Source organism: Rhinoderma darwinii, chromosome 12, assembly GCF_050947455.1.
Source record: "Rhinoderma darwinii isolate aRhiDar2 chromosome 12, aRhiDar2.hap1, whole genome shotgun sequence".
Classification (NCBI taxonomy): domain Eukaryota; kingdom Metazoa; phylum Chordata; class Amphibia; order Anura; family Rhinodermatidae; genus Rhinoderma; species Rhinoderma darwinii.
The window spans coordinates 66991166-67018104 of NC_134698.1; the positions used below are offsets into that span (position 1 = coordinate 66991166).

The following is a 26939-nucleotide window of genomic DNA, read 5'->3' on the forward strand; positions in this document are numbered from 1 at the left end:
AAAATAAAAAATAATAATAATAATTGTGGAGCATCTTTTCTTAGAGCTCTACGTTCTGCCGTTCCTCTGTAATTCCTCCTGGAAATTTATGACTACATTGACAACTGGGCATTACCCGACAGTTTGACAACTCCAGTACTGATTGGACTGTCAGAGTATGTAGGGACACAAGAAGAAAATAAAGGCCCGTATCTGATACAACACGTCAAAGAGGCAGTCCATGGATAACCAGACAAAGTTGCAAAGTTGTCTGTTTCTCTTCTGTCTGTAACTTTATTACTTTTTAAAATGAGTTCAACATATCACAATCTCACATTGCTTATTCAGGAAACTCTGTAGGGACATGTCCAATTGACAAAAAATTACATAATGCCCAGCAGTCAATTTTTATGTGGTTCCTTTGTTATTCCTCATGGAAATATAATGCAGAGTTCTAAGATAAAATATTCCAGAATTGTTGTTTTATGGGGAATTCAAGTATTTATTAAAAGCAGCACTCAATGTCAAGCAGCAGCTGAAAAAGCAAATAGGTTTTTATCTCCCTTTTTACACCCTAAGGCCTCATTTACACGAGCGTGTGCGTTTTGCGCGCGCAAAAAATGCAGCGTTTTGCGTGCGCAAAAGGAACTTGACAACTCCGTGTGTCATCCGTGTATGATGCGCGGCTGCGTGATTTTCGCGCAGCCGCCATCATAGAGATGAGGCTAGTCGACGTCAGTCACTGTCCATGGTGCTGAAAGAGTTAACTGATCGGCAGTAACTCTTTCAGCACCCTCGACAGTGAATTCCGATCATCATATCGAGTAACCTGTTTAAAAAAAAAGAGGTACGTACTTACCGAGAACTTCCCGGCCGTTGCCTTGGTGACGCGCCTCTCTTGACATCTGGCCCCACCTCCCTGGATGACGCGGCAGTCCATGTGACCGCTGCAGCCTGTGCTTGGCTTGTGATTGGCTGCAGCTGTCACTTGGACCGAATTGTCATCCCGGGAGGTCAGACTGGAGGAAGAAGCTGGGAGTTATCGGTAAGTCAGAACTTTTTTTTTTTTTTACACGTTCACGTATATTGGAATCGGAAGTCACTGTCCAGGGGGCTGAAACAGTTTAACTCTTTCAGCACCCTGCACAGTGACTGTCTCCTGCCGGGTTCGGTCAAAACGAGTTCGGCCGAACCCGGTAAAGTTCGGTTCGCTCATGTCTAAGACACTCCGTTCAGATGTTTGTAAACAGAAAAGCACGTGGTGCTTTTCTGTTTACATTCAGTTTGACAGCTCTTGCGCGAATCACGCAGTTCACACGGAAGTGCTTCCGTGCGACCTTCGTGGTTTTCACGCACCCATTGACTTCAATGATTGCGTGATGCGCGAAAAACGCACGATTATAGAACATGTTGTGAGTTTTACGCAACGCACTCGCGCTGCGCAAAATTCACGCATCGTCTGCACTGCCCCATAGAGTAATATAGGTGCGTACGACACGCGTGAAATGCACGCGCGTAGCACACGCGTATATTACGCTCGTGTAAATGAGGCCTAAGATCCTGTGATTCGAATGGAATATTACCCCTCTATAAATATTTTGTAAGGCCACATATGGAATTCAGTTTTGGGCTCCATATTGTAAAAAGGATATATTAGAACTGGAAAGTATTTAAAGGCGGGCGACTAGATTATGAAATGAGATAAGAGGTGTCTCTAAGGGTATGTTCACAAGCAGTGACCAAAAAAATCTGAAAATACGGAGCTGTTTTCAGGCGAAAACAGCTCCTGATTTTCAAACGTTTTTGTAGCAACTCGCGTTTTTTGCAGCGTATTTTACAGCCATTATTGGAGCTGTTTTTCAATGCAGTCAATGAAAAACGGTTCCAAAAACGTCCCAAGAAGTGACATGCAATTCACTGCATTGACTTCAATGGGCGTGTAGGTGTGTGACAACGCACCAAAATAGGACATGCAGCGAGTTTCACGCAACGGACTCTCGCTGCGTGAAAACTCCTGCATGTGTGAACGGCCCCATTGAAATCAATGGGTCTGTGTGCTGTGCGTGATTTCCATGCGCAGCACACGGACGTTATTCACGCTCATGTGAATGGGCCCTTAGATGTGATCTTATTAATAATATGTGTGGTCAATACAGAGAACTAGCACATAATCTGTTCTTTCCAAGGACTCTACAAAGGACCACGGGAAATGCATTGCGTGTGGAAGAAAGACGGTTCAGACATCAATATAGGAAAGGGTTCTTTACAGCTAGAGTGGTCAAACTATGGAATGCCCTACCCCAAGAGGTAGTAATGGCAGATACTATATCAGCATCTAAAAAAAATTTGGTGATTATTTACTGACGGATGGCATTGAGATTTATAACTAATCAAGCAATGAATGACGAGAAAGGTTAAACTTGATGGACCTGTGTCTTTATTCAACCTACATGACTAGTTAAGAAGAAGAAAAAAAGGGTTTGCATAAAGTGAGCGAATCCAATGGATTAAACTTTTATGAAACCTTATGTCTGCGTTTTGTAGATTAGCAAACATATATACAATTAAGGTAAAATATTGGGGTAGAATCACATAATAAAATACAAAGATGCAATATTTTGCTCATGAAGTATAGTGTGCAGAATAGTCTAGTTGTATACAGTGGTAGGATGTGATAGTGTGTGACATTTTTCTATATATATATATATATATGTGTGTGTGTATGTATGTATATATATATATATATATATATATATATATATATATAATGTATGTCGCTCATCGTAAAGCCAAAAAGCACCTTAATTTCCATAATGCTTATTCTGTAGCTCACGGACTATTGTGGAGATCGAATTTGAATACCCGATGATCAAATTCCGGTCATGGTTTTAGACATGGCCGGCCAGAATTTCTTACAGCCGGTTTCTTCCTGGATTTCTCGTATGTGTGAAGCTGTTCATCTTACTGGAGGCTCCACATCTGTCCCTACCACAAATTTACATAAACCTGACTCAAGAATCGTTAGTGATCAAAGTTCAGAAATAAATGAATATGATCACAACTTTGAAGATTATCCTGAAGAAGAAGAAGAACGAGAAGAAGATAAAATTCTCCATAAGAACCCACCACTAGTGGTCCATGCCTCTGATGCTGAGTCATGGACATCTGAAGAAGAGGAATCCATTAACCTGGAACAACAACGTCAAGTCACTCGTGAATTAGTGAAAAGTTCTGGAGATACTCCATGTTGTGAAACACCCAAGTCAACCCCCAACACCCAGGAGGACAGCTTATTAACAGAAACGCTTTCATCAATCCCAGGAGATGAAGAATATGTTAATAACCAAATAAAAACTCTCTTGAGGGACCTTGAAACACCAACTTTTAGTTCTGCAGGAACAATTAATGGTAAGAAACTCTTCAGGTAAGATCATCGACCTCTTCTACCCAACCTCTTCTTCTTTATCTTTAATACCTTCTTTTTCTCCCCTGGAGTGTATGAAATTGATGTTCTAGTTAATGCAGTTACACCACAAAGCTATTTTCCCAAATAATTATGTCTAAAATGTTTATCTGCTGCAGATTCAAAGCACATAATAATGCCGTGTTGGAAAGTCCATAATTGCCATGAAATGGACATGCTATTTCTATACATAGATTTAACTCTTTAAGGCCACGTTCACACGTGGCAGAATTTCTCCACTGCAAATGTTGGTGCAGATTTGGGGCAATTACGCAACAAATCTGCACCAACATTTGCATATTTGACAAGTAATTCAGACGTTGCAGAAAACACAGCGGACTTGCCACAGATTTCAGTTTTTGCATTGCAAAGGCTGAAATCCGCAGTGAATTTCCGTTTCTTCTCCGCAACATAATGAGTATGCTGCGGAGGGAAAAATCTGCACCGCAGCCTAATTTGCGCACCGTTATTTTCCGCAACGTCTGAACTAAGTTTCCTAAAAATGTATAGAAACAAATGTAAAAAATTGCAGAATTCCACTGTGGACTTTAACAGCAATTCCGCCACGTCTGAACGTGGCCTACTCCTCCTACTTTGAACGCCATGCATCTTGAAGAACTAGCCTGTTTAAATTCGACTGTTTCCAGCCGAGATGGAGTCATTTCATCCTGCTCCAAGATTCTTGGCTAAGCAGTCAACAAATCCAGGACAGACTATAGCACTGGTCAAGAATTATACAGTAGAATGCTTTACCTCCCCCTATATTAGGCTTCATTGAGGCAGGAATAAAAGCAGGGGTTCCCCCAGGAGAAACAAAAATTTTCAGGGGTTCCCACATGATGATAAGATTAGGAACCACTAGAATAAGTGTTAATAGAAGTCAATTATATCACAAATGGAAGGCACTTGAGCGCTCTCTCTCCATTGATGTCTATGCTAGTTATGGAAATAGCTGAGCATTGAAGAAAAGCGGCCGCTGATGGCCACTTTGAATCGGCGAAGAGGCATCATGGGACCCTTCGTATGATAGGTGAGGGACATAAAAGCAGGACCCACACCTGTCAGGCGTTTATGTGGATATGCCATAAATTTCCAAGGTGGGAATACCATATAATAATAATAATTTCCGATGGAATGAAATATAATTCATTGGAGAGTCTCAAAGGGGTTGTCTCATTACGTCATTACCTCTTTTCCATATGCTCAGTTAGGACGACATATGGGAGGTCAGGGTGAGAAGGCAAATTAAAGGTGGCTACTTCTTTGGAGGATCCGGCCCGTCCATGTATTACATGACCAGCCATTACTGGCATGTAATACAACATTTATGGCCTGACATACTGCTGATCACTGTTATTAGAGAAGGGGTTGTCTTCATGAAGACAACCCCTTTAAGGGCTCCTAATGCTGAGGTCTTCAACCTGTAGCTTTCCAGCAGCTGTGCAACTACAACACTCAGCATGTCATAGACTGTCGGGCATGCTGGGAATTGCAGTTTCACAACTACTTGAGCGTTGAAGACAATAACCTAATGAATAATGATAAAGTCCCCTTTAAAAATATTTTCCTATTGATGTAGAACCCTTCTGCCTTCTCTCTGCTGCTACATGGAGCAGTATAATTGGCCTGTATCTAATTAGAAATATATGTATTTTTTTCTCCTTGTTACATTGTAATATGATGTTTTGTTTTACGGAATAATCATATATCCTGTCGATTAATGTTATGTCCACAGCCCTTTCATACTCACTGGCCCATTTTCTATCTTTACAATGCTTTTTGTTTCCATGGAAACTATTTCGGACACTTATTACAGACATGGTTGTCAATGGTGATGTAACAGAGAAAATAGATACACCACTTAAAAAACGCTGATTATACGGTACAAATGGCGCTCTCAAAAGCCGGCTTTCCGGACCAGTATACTTTCACTAATTGATTTAAATGGGTATTTTTTTAGATTTTTTTTTTTTTTTTCAGTCAACTTTTGAGTTTATTGACTTCTGCTCGAGAGTAAACTCTCCATATAGATGTTAAAGAGAAATTACAGGTTACCTCAATGACTAATTTCTTATCCTATTTTTTTGCTCAGTATGCCGATAGTACGAGGATTGTATAACTTAAAAGAGTGGTCCAGGACTTTTAATTCGTGGCCTATCCTTAGGATAGCCAATCAATGTATGATTGGTGGGGTCCAACTCATGATCAGCGAGCACCACGGCTCCTTCATTCTTTTATCCAGGCACCACGCCATACAAATGAGTATACTTGTTCCTGGTATTGCAGTTCAGCTCCGTCCCGTTCCCTTGCATAGGTGGAGCTGCAGTACCAGGCACAGCCACATTTGTATGTAAGGAGCTGTGTCTGGATAGATCTACTGATCGTGGGGACCCATACATTGAAAGCCTATTCTAAGCATCTAAGCATAGGCCATCAATTAAGTCTCAGACATTCCCTTTATTCTTTTTATTTGTATGAAGGGGATAAAAAGACTGGTTTGAACTGGAAACATTCTTTAAAGTTTCTTTAAAAAAGTTCACTGTGTTGGACAAAGTTCTTTTAATGACCTTAAATAACTAAAACAATCCAACAACCTGTTCAGTTTTTTTTTATTTACTCTACAGTTAAATAGGATATGTATATATATATATATATATATATATATATAATATTAATCATTCTGTCGCATGCAGCTCCTATGCAGATGTTTCAATGGTTATAGACTACTAACATTATATGGTCTGCTGCTGTAGCCATACTACTTTCCATTTGCCCCCCTACATCTTAAAACCTTCCGACAGATCGACAGAAGTATGACTGCGAGACCAGACTACATAAGGTATGTGAGACCAGGAAAAATTGGGTTTGGATCCAGCACAGACGATTCAATAAAATGGAAGGAATATTTCCAAGTTTAATGGGCCAGTACAATTGGCAAGTTAAAATCAGGAATGAAGAGCACGGCGTGACATCCTGATAGTGTAAGGAAGAAAGTGGTAGTGGTAAATGAGAAGCCTACGCGTTTCAGACGCTGCGAGCGTCCTTAATCATGGCTTTTCCTGGTCTCGTCTATCTACTGTGTGCCGACACGAGGATCCGTGCACGATCACCCCCAGAACTACATTTGCAACGAAGGTGAGCTGGAGGTGTTTCTCTCTTTCTACATAAGGTATGTATGTAGTCTGTAACTATGGATACACATAATTATAGGAGCTGTATTCAACACAATTTTAAGCTATTTTGAATCAAAACTATTTGCAAAGTTGTTTGAATTTTTTATTTTAGAGGAAATAAATAAGATATTGAGGAAAAACCATAATATATAAAGACCAGTGGCGGATTAAGTAGACCATAGGACCTGGGCTGTTGCTTAAAATTGGGCCCCACTTCTTCACCACCGCCGTGTCGCACCATAACTATTGCTAACACTACATTTTTGTGCAAGCATTAACAAATGGGTGTTACGATTCCCCTTGTCAAAGGGCTGTGTCCCTACATACTGACAGTGTCCAACCATCACTGACAGTATCACACTGTGCAGGGACACATCCTCCTGACATGGGGAATGGTAAAACCCATTTGTCTATCAGTCCTGAACTGCACAAGACTTTGTGAAATACAAGGATTTCCTATAGTAAATATGTCAGGAAAGGTGACACATTTTCTATAAATCCACGTGACTCACAAGTGACGTCTCTTCAGATTCTAGTAGTTTTATTTCCTCTTTTCTTCTCCATTTGGTCCACACCTCATGACAACTTCTCCCGGCCATGACTCATTTATGCATTAATTGCCACTCAGATGTCTTCGGCTCTTCACTTTTCAAACATTTCCACACCTATAAACGAAGATAAAATTCTCATAGTGCCACGCACTGTGCCCCTAAATATAATAGCATCATACACTGCGCCCCTGAATAAAATAGTACAAACACAGTCCCTGAATATAATTGTGTCAAACACTGTAAAGCACCACATACACAGTCCCCTGTAGATAGTGCCACACACAGCCTCTGTAGATAGTGCCACACACAGCCTCTGTAGATACCTGTCCCCGTTCCAGCATGGTTCTCTTCTCTAACGATGCAGCCCTGGTCCTCTTCTGAGCGGAACAACGCATATAAAAAAAAAGCAGAATGGCGGAGGAAGGGAACCGACAGTTCCCTTGCCTTGCCAGCGATGTCAATTGTATCCACAACCTTTGGACGCGGATACAATTGTTCCCAGGAGTCTTCCGTTTTGTCCCTTTTTTTGCTGCAATTCGCAGCCAAAACGTGACAAAACTGTGATGTGATGTCTTTGGGCAGGGATGGGGCCCCCGGGAGCATCGGGCACCGGACGGCCGCCCATAACGGACCTATGGGGATTCGCCACTGATAAAGACAACGAACAAGCTAGATGTTCTGTACCATGAAATGATCAGTACTAATAAAAGGTAAACTGGAGAATACTACAGAAATACTGGATAGTAAAGAATGGTTGGTCAGTAACCTCTGGCACTTCAGAATTGTTCTGTATAGTACATACATAGATATAGCAGAGCTGAGTTTGCCATTAAGCACTACTCATCACGTTACACAATGTGTTCTCTGTGGATTTCCATAGCACTTCTGTGCGCAAAGGAAACTTTTACAGAACAAATTCTGCTCTGCTACTTCTTTATTGTATAGCAGTTCCTGAATTTACATACGCATGCATGATAACCTGTATACATGACTGACAGCCCTCTGATTACGATATTCTTTTGGCTATCATTTTTTTCGATTCTCAGCTTACACGGTGAGGTAATAACTGTGTGGGAGTACATGTTCCTAACCTTGATTTCAGCTGCCTACACACAATCATTGCCATGACTGTATTTATCTAATAGTTATAGGACAAGCTTCAATATCGGATTATACCTTTTCCCCATGTATCGGGAAATACATATTCTTCTCAGTCATGGGGTGGTGTTGTAGTTCCCTACACATTGGGTGCAGGGAAACAGGGAAGTCAGCCCTCCAGTGCCTTTATGCTTATCGGTTGGGATCCTGGCATTCCGATCCCCCACGATCAGTAAGTGATGGCATATCTAGCGATATACCATCACCTCCTATCACTTAATCATCTTGCTGAATGAATCAAGGAATTCCTTAAATCGTCCTAATTGCTTTGCAGAATGAGAATTTTTCATTCAAGATCAGATAGCAAATATTTTTGGAATTTTTTGTGTTCCTGATAATAAACCTATAAACAGAAGTTCCCTACACTGGGGCCTCAGCAGTGGTAAATGGCATCCCATATGATGTCTTTTCTTATGAGAAACCATGGCATGATCTCTGGGGTTGGTGCCAAGTGGGAACCACTTTGACAATAAATCTCATCAGCAGAGTGTCACACTTTAATATACATTTTTGGGGGAAGGGTGCTGTGCCTTCCCCTCAACTGTTTGGAAACAGTTGTACCAAGATGCAGCCCCTATGACTGATATTGGACAGGAGGGATGGCCCGAGAAGCATAGCTAAAGGGGACCCCTTTGTGTCATATGCTCAAGGGAGGCGCATCAAGCCACTCTGCCTTGGCCAGGGTATCTAGATACAGGCTGGTGCCAGATGAGTATCCCGAAGCTAAATCTTTAACAGGGCTCCCCCACCTACCATATGCCATGTTTAATACTAGTGTACTCTTCTATGGGAATTGCCCTCTCACAGACAAGGACCCAGGTGCCACTGCTACCTCTGAATCCCTTTATAGGAACGCTTCTGGCTAGGGCAGTGAACTGGATCTTTTTTCAGTCTGAAGATAAGCATAGCTACAACTCTGGGTGGCCCCATCCACATTCTTGCTGCTCACATCATCCGTCTATCTCGTATAGGGATAGAAAGTGGGGGACAAATATGCAGTCCTTGTGTCCTTGAATGGATATTTGTGGTGGTGAGTAGGGGGGAATTTAGATTTTGCTTCGGGATCATTTCTCCTGCATGTAATCCTTTAGATACAGGATTGCCCTTGGATCTTTTAAAATGGAACACATCGATGAATAGATAATTGATAGCCGGGCTCCCACTGTAACGGCCCGAATTAGAGGCCTCTGATCCCGGCCGTTTATCTCCTTGGATGGTGCGGTTAAGAGCGATCACAGTCTCTAACGGGGCTTGCTCTGTCAGCCCATCAGTGCCGCGAAATGCGTTGATGAGTTGCTATAGCAACCGGCGGCCTAACAAAAGCAAACCAATATATTGCCGCAATCGTCACAAGACATATAACATGTTACTTAAAACACACGGTGAATGACGTAAAAAAAAAAGTGGATTTTTTTTCCAACCCACCCCTCCTAAAAAAAAAAAAAAAAAGTTTATAAAAATATATGTTTGCATATGTATGTATGTATGTATGTATGTGTGTGTGTGTGTGTGTGTGTGTGTGTGTGTGTATATATATATATATATATATATATATATATATATATATATATATATGTATGTGTGTGTATATATGAGCCCATAATGGTTCTATTTAAAAAATATATATACTTATTCCAGATAAAAGTTCACATATGGCTACATCAGTGTAAAAATAAGGTTTTATACTGTCGTTTCTAGAATGCAGCAACATGAAAATGATTTTTTTGTCTATGAAATGTGCTATAATTTTGCAAAAGTAGTGAACCATAAAAAAACGATACATTTTTGGTATCTTTGTAATCATACAACCCATAGGACAAAGGTAGCATATTTTTTATGCCGCATGGTGAACAGCGTTAATTAAGAATGTAAAAACAATAGCAGAATTGCTATTTGTTTTTTTTTCTCATTTCCCCTAAAAAAGGCTTCGTTCACATCTGCATCAGGGTTCCATTCATGAGTTCCTTTGGACCTTTCTGTCATGACTGCGCTATTGATTCCGTCAAAACAACGGAAACCTTACAGAACGGTGACAAATGGAAACCATTTGCAACAGATTCATCACTATTGAAATCAATGGTAATGCAAATCGAAAGCAATGGTTTCCGTTTGTTTCAGTTTGGTTTTTGTTCATGGATTCCCCTGATGGAAAGATCTGACGTAACCCATGAACGGAACCCCGATGCAGATGTGAACGAAGCCTAAGACTAAGTTCCCACTTGCGTTATATAATTCGTTACTCTGATCCATTTTTAAATCAGAATAAGGATAAAAACCGATCTGTTAAAAATCCCAATAAAATAAAAATAATGGATGCAAATGGATTTACAATCCGTTTGTATCAGTTTTACATTGACAACAATAATAATAAAAAAACAACGAATGTCTAAAAGAAAGAAATTGTCCTTTACTCTGCGCCTTTTTATCTCCTTCAAGAAAAACGGATCACTGACATACGGACGCTAACAGTTGCAATTAAAAATCCCATTGATTTCAATAGGATTTTTAACGGATCCATTTTTATCTTTACTCTAATCTGAAAACTGATCAGAGTACCTGATTATACAACGCAAGTGTGAACTTCGCTTTAGACGTACACCAAAAATGGTGTCATTGCAAAAAACAATCTCTCGTACGGCTACATAGCCTACAATTTTCTTTGGATAGCAGAGGTTTGTTGTATGTCTGCAGTTAATGCCTCCGCTCTATGCAAGCACACGTCCTTTATAACCTCTTCACATCAGTCACCGTTCTTCCGACCCAGCGTGAGTCTGATTTGATGACCGCATAACAAGTGCATCATATTCAGAAGTAATCAAGTGCCAAATCCATTATATTCCCATTGTTGGCTTTTCTGAAGATGTTTTTTTTGCTTTGCAGCTACACTGTGTAGATCACTATAGTATATGTTTGCCTTTTATCTAGTGCGGGCTCTTCTAAAGTGCCCCCATTCTTCCCATTCAAGAACATAAAATGTCCCTTCTGCCTCAGGTGCAGTGCGTTCCTGTGTTTTCCTAACATAAAAGGTTTTCATGTTCTCCAAAGTCTATTAATGAGACAACGCGAAATGTCAGCGAGGGGAGAAGGGGCTGCGATATTGATTTATCCTCTGAGGTCTGATGGATTTCCTTGGAGAAGTAGTTCTTTTTGGCTTTGGTTTGTGCTTTTTGACTTCTCGCAAATGAGCCATTTTTTGCCAGGATCAATATTAAGGAGAATACGTTGACTTAGAACTATGACTTAAGGACTCTTCTCATGCCTCACTAAGGTAACTAGTTGTAATTGAATGTATGGGATGATGGATCTTATCGATTTGAGCGCAGAGAAAGAAGATTCCTCCCAGAAGATGTATTTTTCCCATTATTGCTCCACATAAGGGCACATTCCCGCGACAATTTTGTATAGGATGAACCCATAAGTACACTTACACTATTGACCTTCATTTCACAAATAAAACAACGTAAAATCTTGCAAATTTATTAAAACGTCTTTAATCCGGCATTAACGGGACCTGATGGGTGCTGGATTATGAGATATTCTTGGTTATCAGGTGGTAAAAGAAAATTAACTGCGAAAGTTAGAGAGACTCGGGTAAAAAGGAGTCTCAACATTGGTACTTTCTCGTCTCTCTTCTCTCGTCTTCTGGACATGGGAGACTCCAGATTATCGTGGAGTTCTCTAAACAAGTGCTTAATTCTCCAAATTTTTGGGATATCTGTTTCTGGAATTTTATTGTATTTTACTATCTTCTGTACTGATATTGAGTTTGTAATCCATTCACATCAAAAGATAAATAATGCAAATTTCCTGCTACCAGAGTGCAATGAATTATGGGATCCCAATGACCATTACTCACTATTATAAACTTTTAGGACCATCTCTGAAATTTAGATATAATACACACACTACTGGTGTCCGCTTGTCAATTTTTTATTTTTGCTTTGGATGTGCATGGAGTAGATGCAAAGTATTAATCATGGAAAACTAGGGAAAGTAAATCTGTAAAGGCAAGTTATCATCCTAGTATACACGAGTGGTCTCCAACCTGTGACTCTCCAGCTGTTGCGCCACTACAACTCCTAGCATGGTGACGAGAGTTGGAGCTTCCTTACAGCTGGAAGGCCGCAGGTTGGAGACCGCTGGCATGAAGCGTCTATTTGCTTGTCCAGAAAGGTCATGGAGTGATCTAAGTCATTCGATCGATGGAGATCAAGCTGTAAGTTTTGATGATTTTCAATGGGTTACTAAGTATTGAACCAAAGAATCTTGAGTCCATGTTCCTCTACCAGCTTGAATACCATGGGATGTAGACCTTCTACTGGTGATTATTGGACCTAAAGGAAAGTCTAGACCCTGTATTTTATCTTTCCTAGTGAACAGTTATGGGGAAGATGAAGAACTAACTACATCTTCAGACAGTGATGAAGAAGTGTTTAAGCAATTTCAAATATCAGTGTCGCGTTCTCAGAGCTTTCGCTCCACAGTGTCTGAAAAGGCAACACAGGCTGGCTCTGAGGGCAAGCAAAAGTTCAGCCGCTTGTTGTCAAACCACGAGGAGCTGAGCACAGAGGCCTCGGAATGTGAAGGTATTGCTGGAAATCTGCAACATTTTTGTTTTGAATCTGCAGCATTTTGACATTTTTGATGCATGAGAAAAATCACATTATTTTTCCCAAATTTTTTTTTTCCATTCGACCCCATTGATCTACATTTTATATTTCTTTTTCCCCTCATGTTTCCTTTCACCCCTTTGTGTGCTTCTTACATTTGTGATTTTCTGTTGGAACATTTCATTTTCTTTCATATTTGCATGTGCGTTGCAGTTCTGATTTATGTAATTGGCTTTTCACGCTTTTGTACAGGTTGTGGGAAAGTCTAGTGGTGCATGTAGTGACTAAAGTTGCGCAGTTCATGGGTTCACTTTCTTTATTTCCTTTTTTTATACAACGATATATTACAGTACGTTGTATGTATTGCTTTTGTAAGGCTCTGTGCACACTAGCGCTATTGTTTTCGATTTATACTGGAGCTATGAGCGCTATACTGAATCTTTTTTCGAACAGAAACTGGCGGATCCTGATAGACCCCGTTTAATTTACCGCAGTCTGTTGGAGTTCCGTCAAGGTTTGGGTTTTCTTGGTAGTATAGAGTTGCAGATTGCACTATTTTTGCTGTAACTAATACTTGAAAGCCAGACGGACCGTATTAACCATAGTGTGAACAGAGCCTTATCAATATCTGTACTAGAATATCAAGATTGTGATCAATTTCAGAATCTTTACCATAAACTACAATCTGGACTTCTTTAAAAAAAATATATTTTATGGCTATAGGCAGAGCCCCTATGACTAGAATTGCTGGTAAAGGGCAGTGTTTCTAAGACAAGTACCCCCTACTCAAATAAATGACATCAAAGTACCCCAAGGCTATAATCATGCACTGTACTTCACCTTTCAAAGCACAGCATACAATACTGAAAGTACATGCTAGAGACATGGCATATGTCCACCTGAGGCATCTATACCACCAGTGTGGAGCACCGATACAGCCCCAGATGAGGGGCTAGCTGTTTCAGGCTTGTTACAGTCATCAGTGAGATAGTGGCATCTTCATCACCTTTTAGTAGCCTGTAGTTTCCCCTTCCATCTCCTGGATCTTTGTAAATTTTTAGAAACATCCTCAGGAAGGAGGGGGATGCAGCTGCAGTTGTGTCTGTGAGGCTGCATGTTGTAAGAGAATGGGGAGCAGAAGAGGGAGACATCTGATTGGCTAAGCACATTACTTGCATCATACCAGGAAGAGCCCGCCCACTCAGCAGGCATGGAGAAAAGAACTATGCACTTTCAAAAGGCAGTGTAATGGAAAAAGACGGAAAAAAAAAACAGGTTAGGCACAAACTTGGGCCATAGATCTGTAAATGTTCCCTTCCGCAAGGCAATTGTTCCCAGAGAAAAATAATTTGGATCATAATAGTCACATTAATAGTTACATTATGTTTAATAAGTTAGTGAACCATTTAACTAAGGTACAAGTTTACGATAATAGATAAAACTAATTTTCCAATAAATACTCAATGCCCATTGGTCAGATTTCAATTGGTCAGCAATAATTTTCTTTTCTATATTCATAAATGCTTGTTGATTGTAGTGCATCAATGGCCGCCTTTAGTCAGACCCCAGCATGAGATGCATGCTATCCAATGAAGTGAATGGACACTGGAATGATATAGATTTATTATTTATGGCCGTAATAAAAGGGCAATTTCATAAATCTGGTCATGTAATCTGTTTAGATTTGGATGTTCTTAGTTACCAGTCCTACAATGAAGATGATCATGTATCGGTACACTCTGCCCCGGCATCTGCGGCTGGTGGAAATCAAAGTGCAACCAGGCAAGAAGCTGCGTCCATCTGTAGTCACCAGGTCACAGAGGGAAGTCAAGAAATGGAGACCGCTTTCAGCAACAATGGCTTTGAAGAACATGATGCTACAGATAACTCATCAGGTTGGAGTCAGGAGGTATGGCGTTAGTCTCTTGTCCATCATTGTAAAGGGAAGGATTAATACAAAAGATGTGGTGTTCTATCTCTCTATGTAGACCATAAGCACATTTTGGAATTTGTAGCTTAAAGGACATGTACGAAAGCTATATATATATTTTGTATTCTGTATACACATCACCTGTATCTTGCACTGAATCCTGTATCCGTCAGGTCAGCGGAACTGACGGGTTTAGTGATTGCAGGTCCTGTGGGTTAATAACACGCATGATCGAGCTGTTAATGATCACATCTAAGTTTATAACTTGGATGTTATAGATTTACAGGTGGATAGACCCGCTGACACTGAACCTGTCAGTGCCGCTGACCTGACGAATTCAGGTCTCAGCGCAAGATACAGCTGCTCTGTAAACAGGATGCAAAGCAGCTGTACCTCCAAAAGTAAAAATAATTCTTAATAAAAACGAATTAGAAAGTTGCACCAAACCGAAATTTTTATTTAAAAAATAAATCGCTTTTGCAGGTGTACAATCCCAAATAATGCTAAATCATCGTAAAATTAAACATTCTACAACATCGTGTTTCAATTGCTTTGTGAGACCCCTCGTATCCATAAGCCATTGATCAAGATAGATGAATTCTGAACTATAGGTACATAAAATGTAGGCCTCGTGCACAGGACCGTAATAGGTTTCAAGTTGTAAAGAACCTTAAATCAGAACCTATAGAAGTCTATGGGCCCTTACCAATTTCCTACAGAGGAATACAGATGTATCTCGTGGATACATACAGAATCCGAGAGATATTAATTGCATCATATTTCCATCAGATGCCATATTACTGGGACATTCTCTAGAAGCATTGTTTTAAAGGGGTTGTCCTTAGTACAACATTTATCACCTATCCACACGATATGTAATACATTTCTGCTCGCTAGGGACACCACTGCTGGGACCCCACTGATCACTACAACGGGGGTTCTGGGCCCCCCCCATTTCTCCTCACTGCACTCTCCTCAGTGGGAGGAGCTTGAATGGAGCGGTGGTCAAGAATGAGCCCTGACACACTAATCAATGTCTATGTGACTGTCAGAAACAGCTGAGCGCAGTACTTGGCTGCTTCTGTTAGACTCATAGACTTTGAATTGAGCAGCACCGCGTGTGCTTGACCACCGTTCTACTCACTCCGGCCGAGCAGTGAGGGGAAACGGGGCGATCAGGACCCCCGTTCTAGTGATTGGTGGGTGTTCCAGCAATCAGACATTTATCACCTATACAAAGGGATAGGTAATAAATGTCTATCGATGTACAACCCCTTTAAGAGGAAAAGACCTCTGTAATAAGGTGCCGTGTGGAAACACCATAAAGAAGCACATGGCGTGTCTATAGCTCCAAAGTATGGTGTCGCAGGGACTCCGCGTCCTGCCGTACAAGCGCCGTACTCACAGTGAGGAGTCTTGCCAAAGTCTCGTAAAGTATAAAAAAGCAAAATGAAGAAAAAAAAAATCAAAGAACAACATTTACAAAGCTGAGACGCTGTACCGGTAATCTATCCTCATTTACTCGTTGAACGTGTTCTCTATGCTTATTCCTTCTCTGTATAATTTTCATTTAATCTAATCTCATTAATTACAAATAGCAAACAAAGGAAAAAAGGCAGATGCACCTTCTTGGAAAAAGATGATCTTTTAAGCTGGACTTCCCTTACAGAACACGAACCATCATACCTTCTCCATTTACTGAACAGCGTGCCCTCAGATCATGCGAACACATAATCCTATTTAGTCTACTTTTTGTAAAGTTAACCGTTATCCATGGAAACCATTTACATCATCAATCTGGTGCCGGGTTAAACTTTCCAACTCGGTAGCATGGAGGGAGATCATCCTCTACCTATAAATTCTTTTTAATCAGGACTCGCTTGTTCTGTTCTGCATTTCCTTTGAATTGTTTCCCGTCGGCTGCGTAATACAAAAAAACACCCCCACCCTATAATTATAACATTGAGCACCAAATGTCTGATTATCCCATTTTGAATAATATTACATTAGCATACACTTCAATTGTTTCAGTGTTGTAATTATATAAGTAAATTGCTAAGTGGTTTGTAGACGTAGAATAGAGATGTTTGTTCCAACATGAACTTTACTTTATAATTTTATGCCTCCGAGGAATGCTGGTAGAGGATGCGTGATTTACTTTTTAGTTATAATAATGGAAATAACTAACTTTCCCTATACTATCACATAAATATTATTAAGGAACATACTCATCTACAATCGAAATATCACTGCTAAAAGAGTCCCAGGGTCGTCCTCTTATGTCAAAAGGTTCACAATTCTATTTAGTAATTTCTTGGTTAGGTCCATCTGTAGAAAGTTGGGTGCCAACCAAACAACATTGCAACTTCCATAGAAGTTCCTACCCGACTCATGGGCAGCTTTACAATGGGCTTCATCACTAAGGGACCTTATAAAAAACACTTGACGCAAAACTTTTATTTTGTGTTATGTCTAGTGCATGGCACCTGGATTCAAGAAACCCTAAATCCCTGATTCATGTTATGCCCCTCAAAACTTCCACTAGACATAACACCTTTTTAAATTATCGAATGCTCTGATAAAATTTGCGTCGGGGTCTCTGTCCCAAATTACATCAGATTTGATGGAAGGAATATAGATGAATGCAAGCTATTCTTCCTGTCAAATGAGGGACACCACCTTGAGACCCTGACTGGGTTCCATCTGGCACCATTGTTATCCATTGTACAACGGACCTGGCACAGCTTTGTTGCTTCTTTTATAAATGGAAGCCATGGTACAGATGTGAACAGAGACTTTTTGACCGTAAACATTTTTCTTCTGAACATTTCCTAATTTTGCACACAATGCCAGCTGATCTAGCGTCCACTGTCTTATTTTTTTGTAATTTAACATGTGAGAAGATAGGAAAACTTGAATTCTCCTTTAAAGATAATGCTAAATTCTCCTTTACTGTCTCTCAAGTCAGCTCGCATTCTCCTATTGCAAGATTCTGGTTTTCTAAGTAGACGATTCATTATTATGACATTATTTGCCTAGTCGATACCTATGTTACACAAAGTGTCCTTTGCCTCCAGGAACAAGTGGATGACCTTGCTTCTCCCATCATCCATGTGCCAATTTCCAAATGTGGAGACCTAGATATTGTTCTCCACTACAAAGCTGCAAGTCAAAAGTTGACCGTGACCATTGTGGAAGCCAAAGATGTCCCAGATAAGGATCGTAGTGGAGTAAACTCTTGGCAAGTTCATGTTGTGTTACTACCAAACAAAAAGCAAAGAGGGAAGACCGCTATCCAGAAAAGCCCTCAGCCGGTCTTTAATGAGACCTTTACATTCAACAAACTGGAGCTTGAGGAAATGGGGAACAATGCCCTTCGCTTCCGCTTGTACGCTGTGCACAAGATGATTCGAGAAAAAATGATGGGTGAAAAGCTGTTCTCCTTAAAAAAGATTAAACCAGATGAGGAAATCAGAAGGACATTGGTTCTAGAACCAAGAAGCAATTTAAGTGTAAGTATATGTGTATTGTCGAAAATAATGCTAAAACAATATAAGACCTGACAAAGAGACACTTCCCGTGAGTTTGGAAACAGATGAGTGAGCGTGTTCTGCTTCTGTACATGTGCGACCACTTTGTCAGGAACTGGTAAGGGGTATCCCTATCCTTGAGATAGGTAAGGGTCAACAGAAGTTGGATCTCCACGAATGGGACTTTTATGGACTATCAATTTGATATTCCTAAAATATCTTTGATGTGAGAACCTCCATTCAGATATTTTGAAGAAAGTTTAAAGAATAACGGTAATTGTTGTAAAGTTATGGGGGTAACTAGAGAGTCTAGTACTACTTGAACACTCTTCTAGTACAAGGTAAAAAAGTGCTAAAGGAAAAATGATGATGGGGGTTGAAAACCTTGACCAAAAGGAATTCTAAAACTGAGGTTGAACTTCAGGATTGAGCCATGCATAGTCAACTGTGGGGGCCACATTCCCAAAATATCCATAGTTCTACTGGTAGTATGCTTTCTAGCACAAGGACAAGCTAACTGATGGGTTATTCAAGTAATACTGTAAACCTAAGAATATTACAAATTATTACTTAAAGAGGCTCTGTCGAACAGATTATAACTGCCCTATCTCCTACATAATGTGATCGGCGCTGTAATATAGATAAGTGTTTTCTACTTTGAAAAACGATCAATTTTGAGCAAGTTATGCACAATTTTAGATTTATGCTAATTAGTTTCTTAATAGACAACTGGGTGTGTTTTACTTTATTACCAACTGGGCGTTGTAAAGAGGAGTGTATGATGCTGACCAATCAGTGACCAATCAGCGTCATACACTTCTCTCCATTCATTTTTAGCAGTACTCGCAACACAGCGTGATCTCATGAGATCACGCTGTGCTGTCACATACTCCCACATTAACTTTACCGAAGTGTCTTGAGTGAATAGACATCACCTCCAGCCAGGACGCGATGTCTATTCACACTCCCGACACTTTGGTAAAGTTTCTTGGAGACTTACTCACACAGCACGGCGTGATCTCGCGAGATCACGCTGTGATGTCACGAGATCACGCTGTGATGTCATTCACAGAAACTTTACCGAAGTGTCGTGAGTGTGAATAGACATCGCGTCCTGGCTGGAGGCAATGTCTATTTACTCTCAAGACACTTCGGTAAAGTTAATGTGGGAGTATGTGACAGTACAGCATGATCTCGCGAGATCACGTTGTGTTGCAAGTACTACTAAATATGAATGAAGAGAAGTGTATGACACTGATTGGTCAGCGTCATACACTTCTCTCCACAATGCCCAGTTGGTAAAAAAGTAAAAACACGCCAAGTTGTCTATTAAGAAATTTGCATAAATCTAAAATTGTGCATAACTTGCTCAAAATTGATCGTTTTTCAAAATAAAAAACACTGTTGTTATCTACATTACAGCGCCGATCACATTATGTAGGAGATAGGGCACTTAAAATCTGGTGGCAGAGCCTCTTTAATTCTACTTCTCTGTATGATCCCTTGGTATTTCATCAACGGATTTTGGGGTGCAGAGTTTGTAGTCCCGACTTGGCCTCGATAACGAGGGCACTAAAAGGTAGCGGTAAAGAGACACAATGTTAAATCAGGCTAAATGAACAGCAATTATTGTAGGTACACTATCAGACTGAGAGAGTGTGTATGGGTACTATGCATAGTGATATTGTGATATATGACAACAGGTGGTGTCATTGTTGATCAAGTGGCTGAACCAGATATAGGTTTTGCATTATTACTCCAAGGCCTTACTCCTCTGTCCAAGGGGGTTGTTAATTGTCCCAAAGGTCATGAAAAGACAGAAAACAAATACCAGGCCCTTCTGTTCTGGGTGGCAAAATCCAGTACCAAAATAGAGGGAAACTTCTATAACAAATATGCATAAATGACTTTGTCCTGTATGTATCCACCATTCTTTTTGCTTTCCATTATGTTTTATGTTTTTGATGGAAATAATTATAACACTTATTGGATCTTTTTTTCTCAGAGTGGTGATTCCCAGCTTAGTTTCTCTGCCATTTCTCACAGTGACAGTGTCTCGTCCTCTCAATCCCTGTCACACGGCGGTGTGCCTGAGCTGTTGGTAGGGCTGTCATATAATGCAACAACAGGGCGGCTTTCTGTACAGATGATCAAAGGAAGTCATTTTCGCAACCTCGCTATCAATAGACCCCCTGGTAAGTAGACACTCAGCTAATATCAATATATTATGTAACAGTGCATGAAAGGAAACTTTGTTTACCGAGCAGAGACAGATCTTTAGGTAAGGTCAATGAAACAATAATATATTGCATGGCGGCTTTCAAGCTGGATGATCAGAGTATATAAAGTATAACTCATCCTGGATTGAAATCCGTTTTTTTAGTATGGTACAAATGAACTTACAACTATTGACATCTGTAAGCAGTTTATAAAGGGTTGTAGTGGCACTAAATGTACTCACTATAAAGACCCACAAAATGCCATTTGAGATCAATAGAGCGAGATTTACTCACGCACCTCCCCCCATTCAACAGATTCGCTCACTATGGGCCAGAATGTATAGCAACCATCGACTTCTTTAAACTTTCATAGACATCTTGTAGATGGCAATAATTCAATGTGCATCTGCCTAAGGTAAAAATGCACTGTAAAGTTAATACTCAAGTTCACCCCCATGTATAACCATGTAAAATCCCCTTTAAAATGCGTTATAATCAAGTTTTAATAAAATAAATATCTCAATAAAGGGGTGGCAAATGCCCTAGAGACTCCTTAATTTCAGCATAGGTTGGGTTACTGTATGAGAATGATATTTGGGCACTGTATGGCACTACTATTTGGGCACTGTATGGCACTACTCTTTGGGCATTATATGGCACTACTCTTTGGGCACTGTATGAAACTACTCTTTGGGCATTGTATAACACCACTCTTTGGGCACTGTATGGCACTACCGTTTGGGCACTGTATGGCACTACTCTTTGGGCACTATATGGCACAACTATTTGGGCATTGTATAGCACTACCCTTTGGGCACTGCATGGCACTATTCTTTGGGTACTGTATACCACTACTCTATGGGCATTGTATGGCACTATTTAGGCATGGCCCAATTTTTTTTAACATTGTTTAGCACCATTACTTCTATTAGTAGTAGTATTCTAAGAACTGCACATTGTGGCTGTAAATTTTCCATCTTTTACATAAAGTCTGGTCTCTGTTACTCTTGTCCCTTCTTCCAAAATTAGGAAGGGGCACAAACACAGTTTTATTTAGCTCCATCATATATTTTGATTCCCATGGTATAATTTTTTTAAATCAATTTTAACAACAAAATAAGACCAAATGAGTCTTTGTGTTTTCAGTCTGTGTCTCTTTGACTCAATATGTCTTTTTATTTGCTGACAATCTGGTCTCAAGAAATTGTCAATAATATTTGTTAAGGATCTGCCAGGCACAGCTTCTGTGTCAACGCCCATAGGTAATCAGTCTGCACCTGCTTCTATGTCTGTGAGACTGACTCCATCTTCCACCACTCAGGATGGCAGGCTTAGGAGTGGGAGAGCCTATCACAGCCTGGCAAGACGGAGCTAGCTCCCGCCCTCTGTCTATTTATACCTGCCTTTCCTGTTCCTCCTTGCTTGTGATTCTTCTCGTTTTTTTTCCTGGCCCTGCTGCAGCTTCTTGAACCATTTGACCCTACTTCATATTGACCCTGGCTTACTGACTACTCTCCTGCTCTGCGTTTGGTACCTCGTACACTCCTGGTTTGACTCGGCTTGTTCACTACTCTCCTGCTCTGCGTTTGGTACCTCGTACACTCCTGGTTTGACTCGGCTCGTTCACCACTCTTGTTGCTCACGGTGTTGCCGTGGGCAACTGCCCCTTTTCCCTTGCTTCTGTGTACCCTTGTCTGTCGGGCACTTATTGAGCGTAGGGACCGTCGCCCAATTGTACCCCGTCGCCTAGGGCGGGTCATTGCAAGTAGGCAGGGACTGAGTGGCGGGTAGATTAGGGCTCACTTGTCTGTTTCCTTACCCCCATCATTACAATATTAAGTTCGAAATCACTGCTTTTTGGCATTATTTGGCACTTTTATATATGATTTAGAAACCACATTCACTTTATAGTATATGTAAAGTGATCATTTGTAAGCAGCTGTGTTAGTGGGGTAAGAAATAAATAATTGAAAAAGTTATCATTAAAAGTTATTATTGATAAGATAACTGAGAAATGTTCTATTATGCTCAATAGAATGTAACCTATTTATTTCATATCCCTTTCCCAGAGCAGTAATGGGATGTTATTATCCTTGGGTATAATATTTGACAAATTCTAGAGCAAAAGAATGGATTGTACAAAGCACAAAGAAGCTGCATAGGTCCAAGGACATATGTCTATAGTTAATGCCTTATGAAAGGATGTTGAATGAATGTTTGAATGGAGGATTGTGTAATAGCAAATATGGCTTTAGTGGTAATATTCTCGGGGTCCGCATATTTATGACACATTATTCTAAAGCACAGTGTAGGAGAAGCTGCTTTTCTCCACGTTTTCAGACTTCTGTATATGCATGGTATTAAATGACTCATGACCTGGTCTTCCTCGCTGTCCTTGTACATAGATCTTGTCTGTACAATTTTAATAATATATGTAAAGCTCTGAAATAATCAAGGTGAAGTTTGTTGGTATGTATTTTTTTTATTTGGAAGTCCATTATTAAGTAGGCTTGGAAAAAAAATAAAAAAAATTGCATCTTCGTGTTGCTACTTATAATTTCTTCATATGGTGATGGTTTTACGCCCCTTCCACCATCATTTTTGAAGTATAGAAAATGCTGATGTAGTAGAACATTTTAGAATTTTGACAGATCTAAGTACAGTCCCCAAGGACTGCTCTTAGTGACTGGGCTACTGAACAGAAATCGCTACATATGTACCTATTATTATTACTTTTTAATACAAGCAATATTATTCGCAATTTATTTACATTTATTTTATCTCGCATGAGGACCACATGTCTCAAGGGACACTTACATTTTGCTAAGAGTCTTTCTTAAGACTTTAAACACAGGTAAAACAGTCATGATCAGAACAGTAAGTACCAGACTAGAGAAGATATTGGATAAAAAAAGGCGGGACAGACTAGACCGCCGCCGAACTACTATTGTAATTGAGCTCTTACCATACACTAGTGATTTTAGACCATTTATTGCCATTGGCTCTCTCCTGAATGCAGATATATCTGTCAAAAACTGACTTGTTTGATATTTTATTTGTTTTTGTCACTTTGTCACATTATGTATGACAGATTGGTACAAATACGCGTCATAGTTGTAGTGATCCCGACAGTATTCTCTGGTTTCATCTAGTCCCAGACCTATGCAGAAATGTATCTTCTTTTTGTCTTTGTAATGAATGGCATTGTCATCCATAACGACAATCTGACTTGATAGGCTACCAAGGCATGTGGCCAGTTGTAGGGCATAACATATTTTGGGATAAATTAGCAAATAATCGACAAGCCCTTTATTAATGATATGGTCTGAAATAACAGAAGCGTTCACAATGCAATTAGCCATGTATAGTGGTGGATGGGCCCTCAGGTAATATCCTCTGGAGGGTCCACGATAACGCTTTCCAGCAATAGCAAAAAGACCCAATTCACAGAGAATTGGCTCATCAATAGAGAAGATAGAAGATCATTGGTGTATGTAAGACCTTCAAGATTACAATAAAAATAGCAAAAAGATTGGGGGTGGACATCTTGATGTTTGGCCATGGAGGCCGTAACATACATTTTTTTATAGACAGATCTTTTTGTATGAAATTTAACAATTGCTATTTCTGTCCTTGTATATTTGTTTCCCTTTATAATTGTTTATGATGACCCGACAAAGCCGTCCTCAGAAAGGAATAAGTAAGCTCTAATAATATTAAATATAACAGCCCTATTTTCCAGTTTAGCACTTAGAATACTAGAATATTCTTTTTAGACCCTTCTTCGCAGGTGTCACAGGAAGTGAGATGGGAAGTGTTTTCACACTCTCTTCAGCACATAATTCTTGGCAGAGCGCAAAATTACACATCATACTGAAATAGAAAACGATAAACAAAAAGACGTAAAACATCGGAGCTGTAGGTACATGGGAATAATATTTTATGGATAGTATTTTTTTTATGTTTGTGTCTTGTGCTCAAAACTTTTCATTACTACTTTGAAAAACAGAACATACAGGGGGAAATATATTCATACTGGCATGTCAAACGCCAGTCTTAAACTAATTTACGTTGGCAAGAAAAAGCCCTAAATACATTAAGAGTTGTACACCTCTTAATATATTTGGCACATTTTTAGCTGTCCGTGCGACAGAAATACAATTGTGATAAATCTGTTACGGTTAAGGCCACGTCCCCTTTGGCTAAAGTCCTCCTTTTCTAAACACTTTTGGAAAGTGGTGAGAAAAGTAAGAAGTTGCAAATTTTATGGCGTGCACCATAATCCGTTACCTTTTTGTACACCAGAAAACTGGCGTAAACCTGTTTATTTATATTCCCCCGTTGTGTTCACCTAATATGGACTCAGGGCTGGTCTTATGTTGAATGATGCTGTAAAGGATCTGCCAGGCACAACTTCTGTGTATACTCCCATAGGTAATCAGTCTGCACCTGAGTCTATGTCTCTGAGACTGACTCCATCTTCCACCACTCAGGATGGCAGGCTGTGTTTTATCTCTGACTGTCAATATGATTGGGTCTCATTCATTCCCCTCGCCGAATTTTCCCTTAATAACCAGGTCAGTAACTCGTCAGGGGTCTCCCCCTTTTTCTGTAATTTTGGGTTTAATCCACGGTTCTCCTCCGTTTCACCTGGTAGTTCCAACAATCCCGAGGTAGAGGTCGTTCATCGGGAACTGTGCACAGTCTGGGCCCAGGTTCAGAAGAACCTAGAGGCGTCCCAGAGCGTACAAAAAACTCAGGCTGATAGAAGACGTTCTGCTAACCCCTTGTTTATGGTCGGGGATCTGGTGTGGTTATCGTCTAGGAACTTGCGCCTTAAGGTCCCGTCCAAGAAGTTTGCTCCCTGGTTTATTGGGCCGTATAAGGTCATTGAAGTCCTCAATCCTGTCTCCTTCCGACTGGAGTTGCCCCCATCTTTTCGGATACACGACGTGTTTCATGCCTCCCTCCTTAAACGCTGCTCCCCGTCCTTGGCTCCCTCGAGGAAACCTCCTGTTCCCGTTCTCACCCCTGAGGGGGTGGAATTCGAGGTGGCCAAGATTGTGGACAGCAAGATGGTCCAAGGCTCCCTCCAGTACCCGGTCCATTGGAGAGGATACGGGCCTGAGGAGAGGACTTGGGTACCCGCCCGGGATGTTCACGCTGGGGTTTTGGTCAGGAAGTTCCACCTTCGTTTCCCCAATAAACCAGGTCCACTTAGAAAGGGTCCGGTGGCCCCTCATAAAAGGGGGGGTACTGTAAAGGATCTGCCAGGCACAACTTCTGTGTATACTCCCATAGGTAATCAGTCTAATACACCTGAGTCTATGTCTCTGAGACTGACTCCATCTTCCACCACTCAGGATGGCAGGCTTAGGAGTGGGAGAGCCTATCGCAGCCTGGCCAGACGGAGCTAGCTCCCACCCTCTGTCTATTTATACCTGCCTTTCCTGTTCCTCCTTTGCTTGTGATTCTTCTCGTGTGGTTTCCTGGCCCAGCTACAGCTTCTAACTATTTGATCCTGCTCCATACTGACCCTGGCTTACTGACTACTCACCTGCTCTGCGTTTGGTACCTCGTGCACTCCTGGTTTGACTCGGCTCGTTCACCACTCTTGTTGCTCACGGTGTTTCCGTGGGCAACCTCCCCTTTCCCTTTGCCTTGTGTTCCCTTGTCTGTTTGTCTCGTGCACTTACTGAGCGTAGGGACCGCCGCCCAGTTGTACCCCGTCACCTAGGGCTGGTCGTTGCAAGTAGGCAGGGACAGAGTGGCGGGTAGATTAGGGCTCACTTGTCCGTTTCCCTACCCCCGTCATTATAGATGCCCTGTGTGATAGAAGTATCTACACCACCATATGGTGTCTGTCATACAGTGTGCAAATAACAACACCAAACAGTGCTTAAAGAGGCTCTGTCACCACATTATAAGTGGCCTATATTGTACATGATGTGATCGGCGCTATAATGTAGATTACAGCAGTGTTTTTTTATATTTAGAAAAACAATCATTTTTGACGGAGTTATGACCTATTTTAGCTATTTAATAAAAATGACGTCCTGGCTGGAGGTAATGTATATTCATTGTCAGGACACTGCAGTAATGTTTTAGTGTGTTTATGTGGCTGCACATAGCGATATAGCTATATCGCTATGTGCAGAGTAAATGAATGGAGAGAAGTGTATGACGCTGATTGATCACTGATTGGTCAGCGTCATACACTCCTCTCCACAACGCCCACTTGGTCAAAAAGTAAAACACGCCCAGTTGTCCATTGAGAAACTCATTAGCATAAAGCTAAAATAGGTCATAACTCAGTAAAAAAAGAT

The 26939-nt window shown here is 40.6% G+C and overlaps 1 protein-coding gene across 5 annotated transcripts in view; it reads left to right on the top strand.

Moving 5' to 3' along the window:
• Nucleotides 1–26939, top strand: part of SYT16 (synaptotagmin 16) — a 61018-nt gene that overhangs the window by 30288 nt on the left and 3791 nt on the right. Inside the window, exons 2-6 of one of the 5 annotated variants that reach the window (XM_075843730.1) lie at nucleotides 2808–3387; nucleotides 12698–12910; nucleotides 14617–14843; nucleotides 17942–18376; nucleotides 20400–20589. In XM_075843730.1, the coding sequence (XP_075699845.1) occupies nucleotides 2862–3387; nucleotides 12698–12910; nucleotides 14617–14843; nucleotides 17942–18376; nucleotides 20400–20589 (1591 nt within the window). In that variant the 5' untranslated portion in view covers nucleotides 2808–2861. Of the gene's footprint in view, nucleotides 1–2807; nucleotides 3404–12697; nucleotides 12911–14616; nucleotides 14844–17941; nucleotides 18377–20399; nucleotides 20590–26939 lie in introns of those variants that run through there. The other 4 variants (XM_075843733.1, XM_075843732.1, XM_075843731.1 and 1 more) reach the window with 4 other exon arrangements.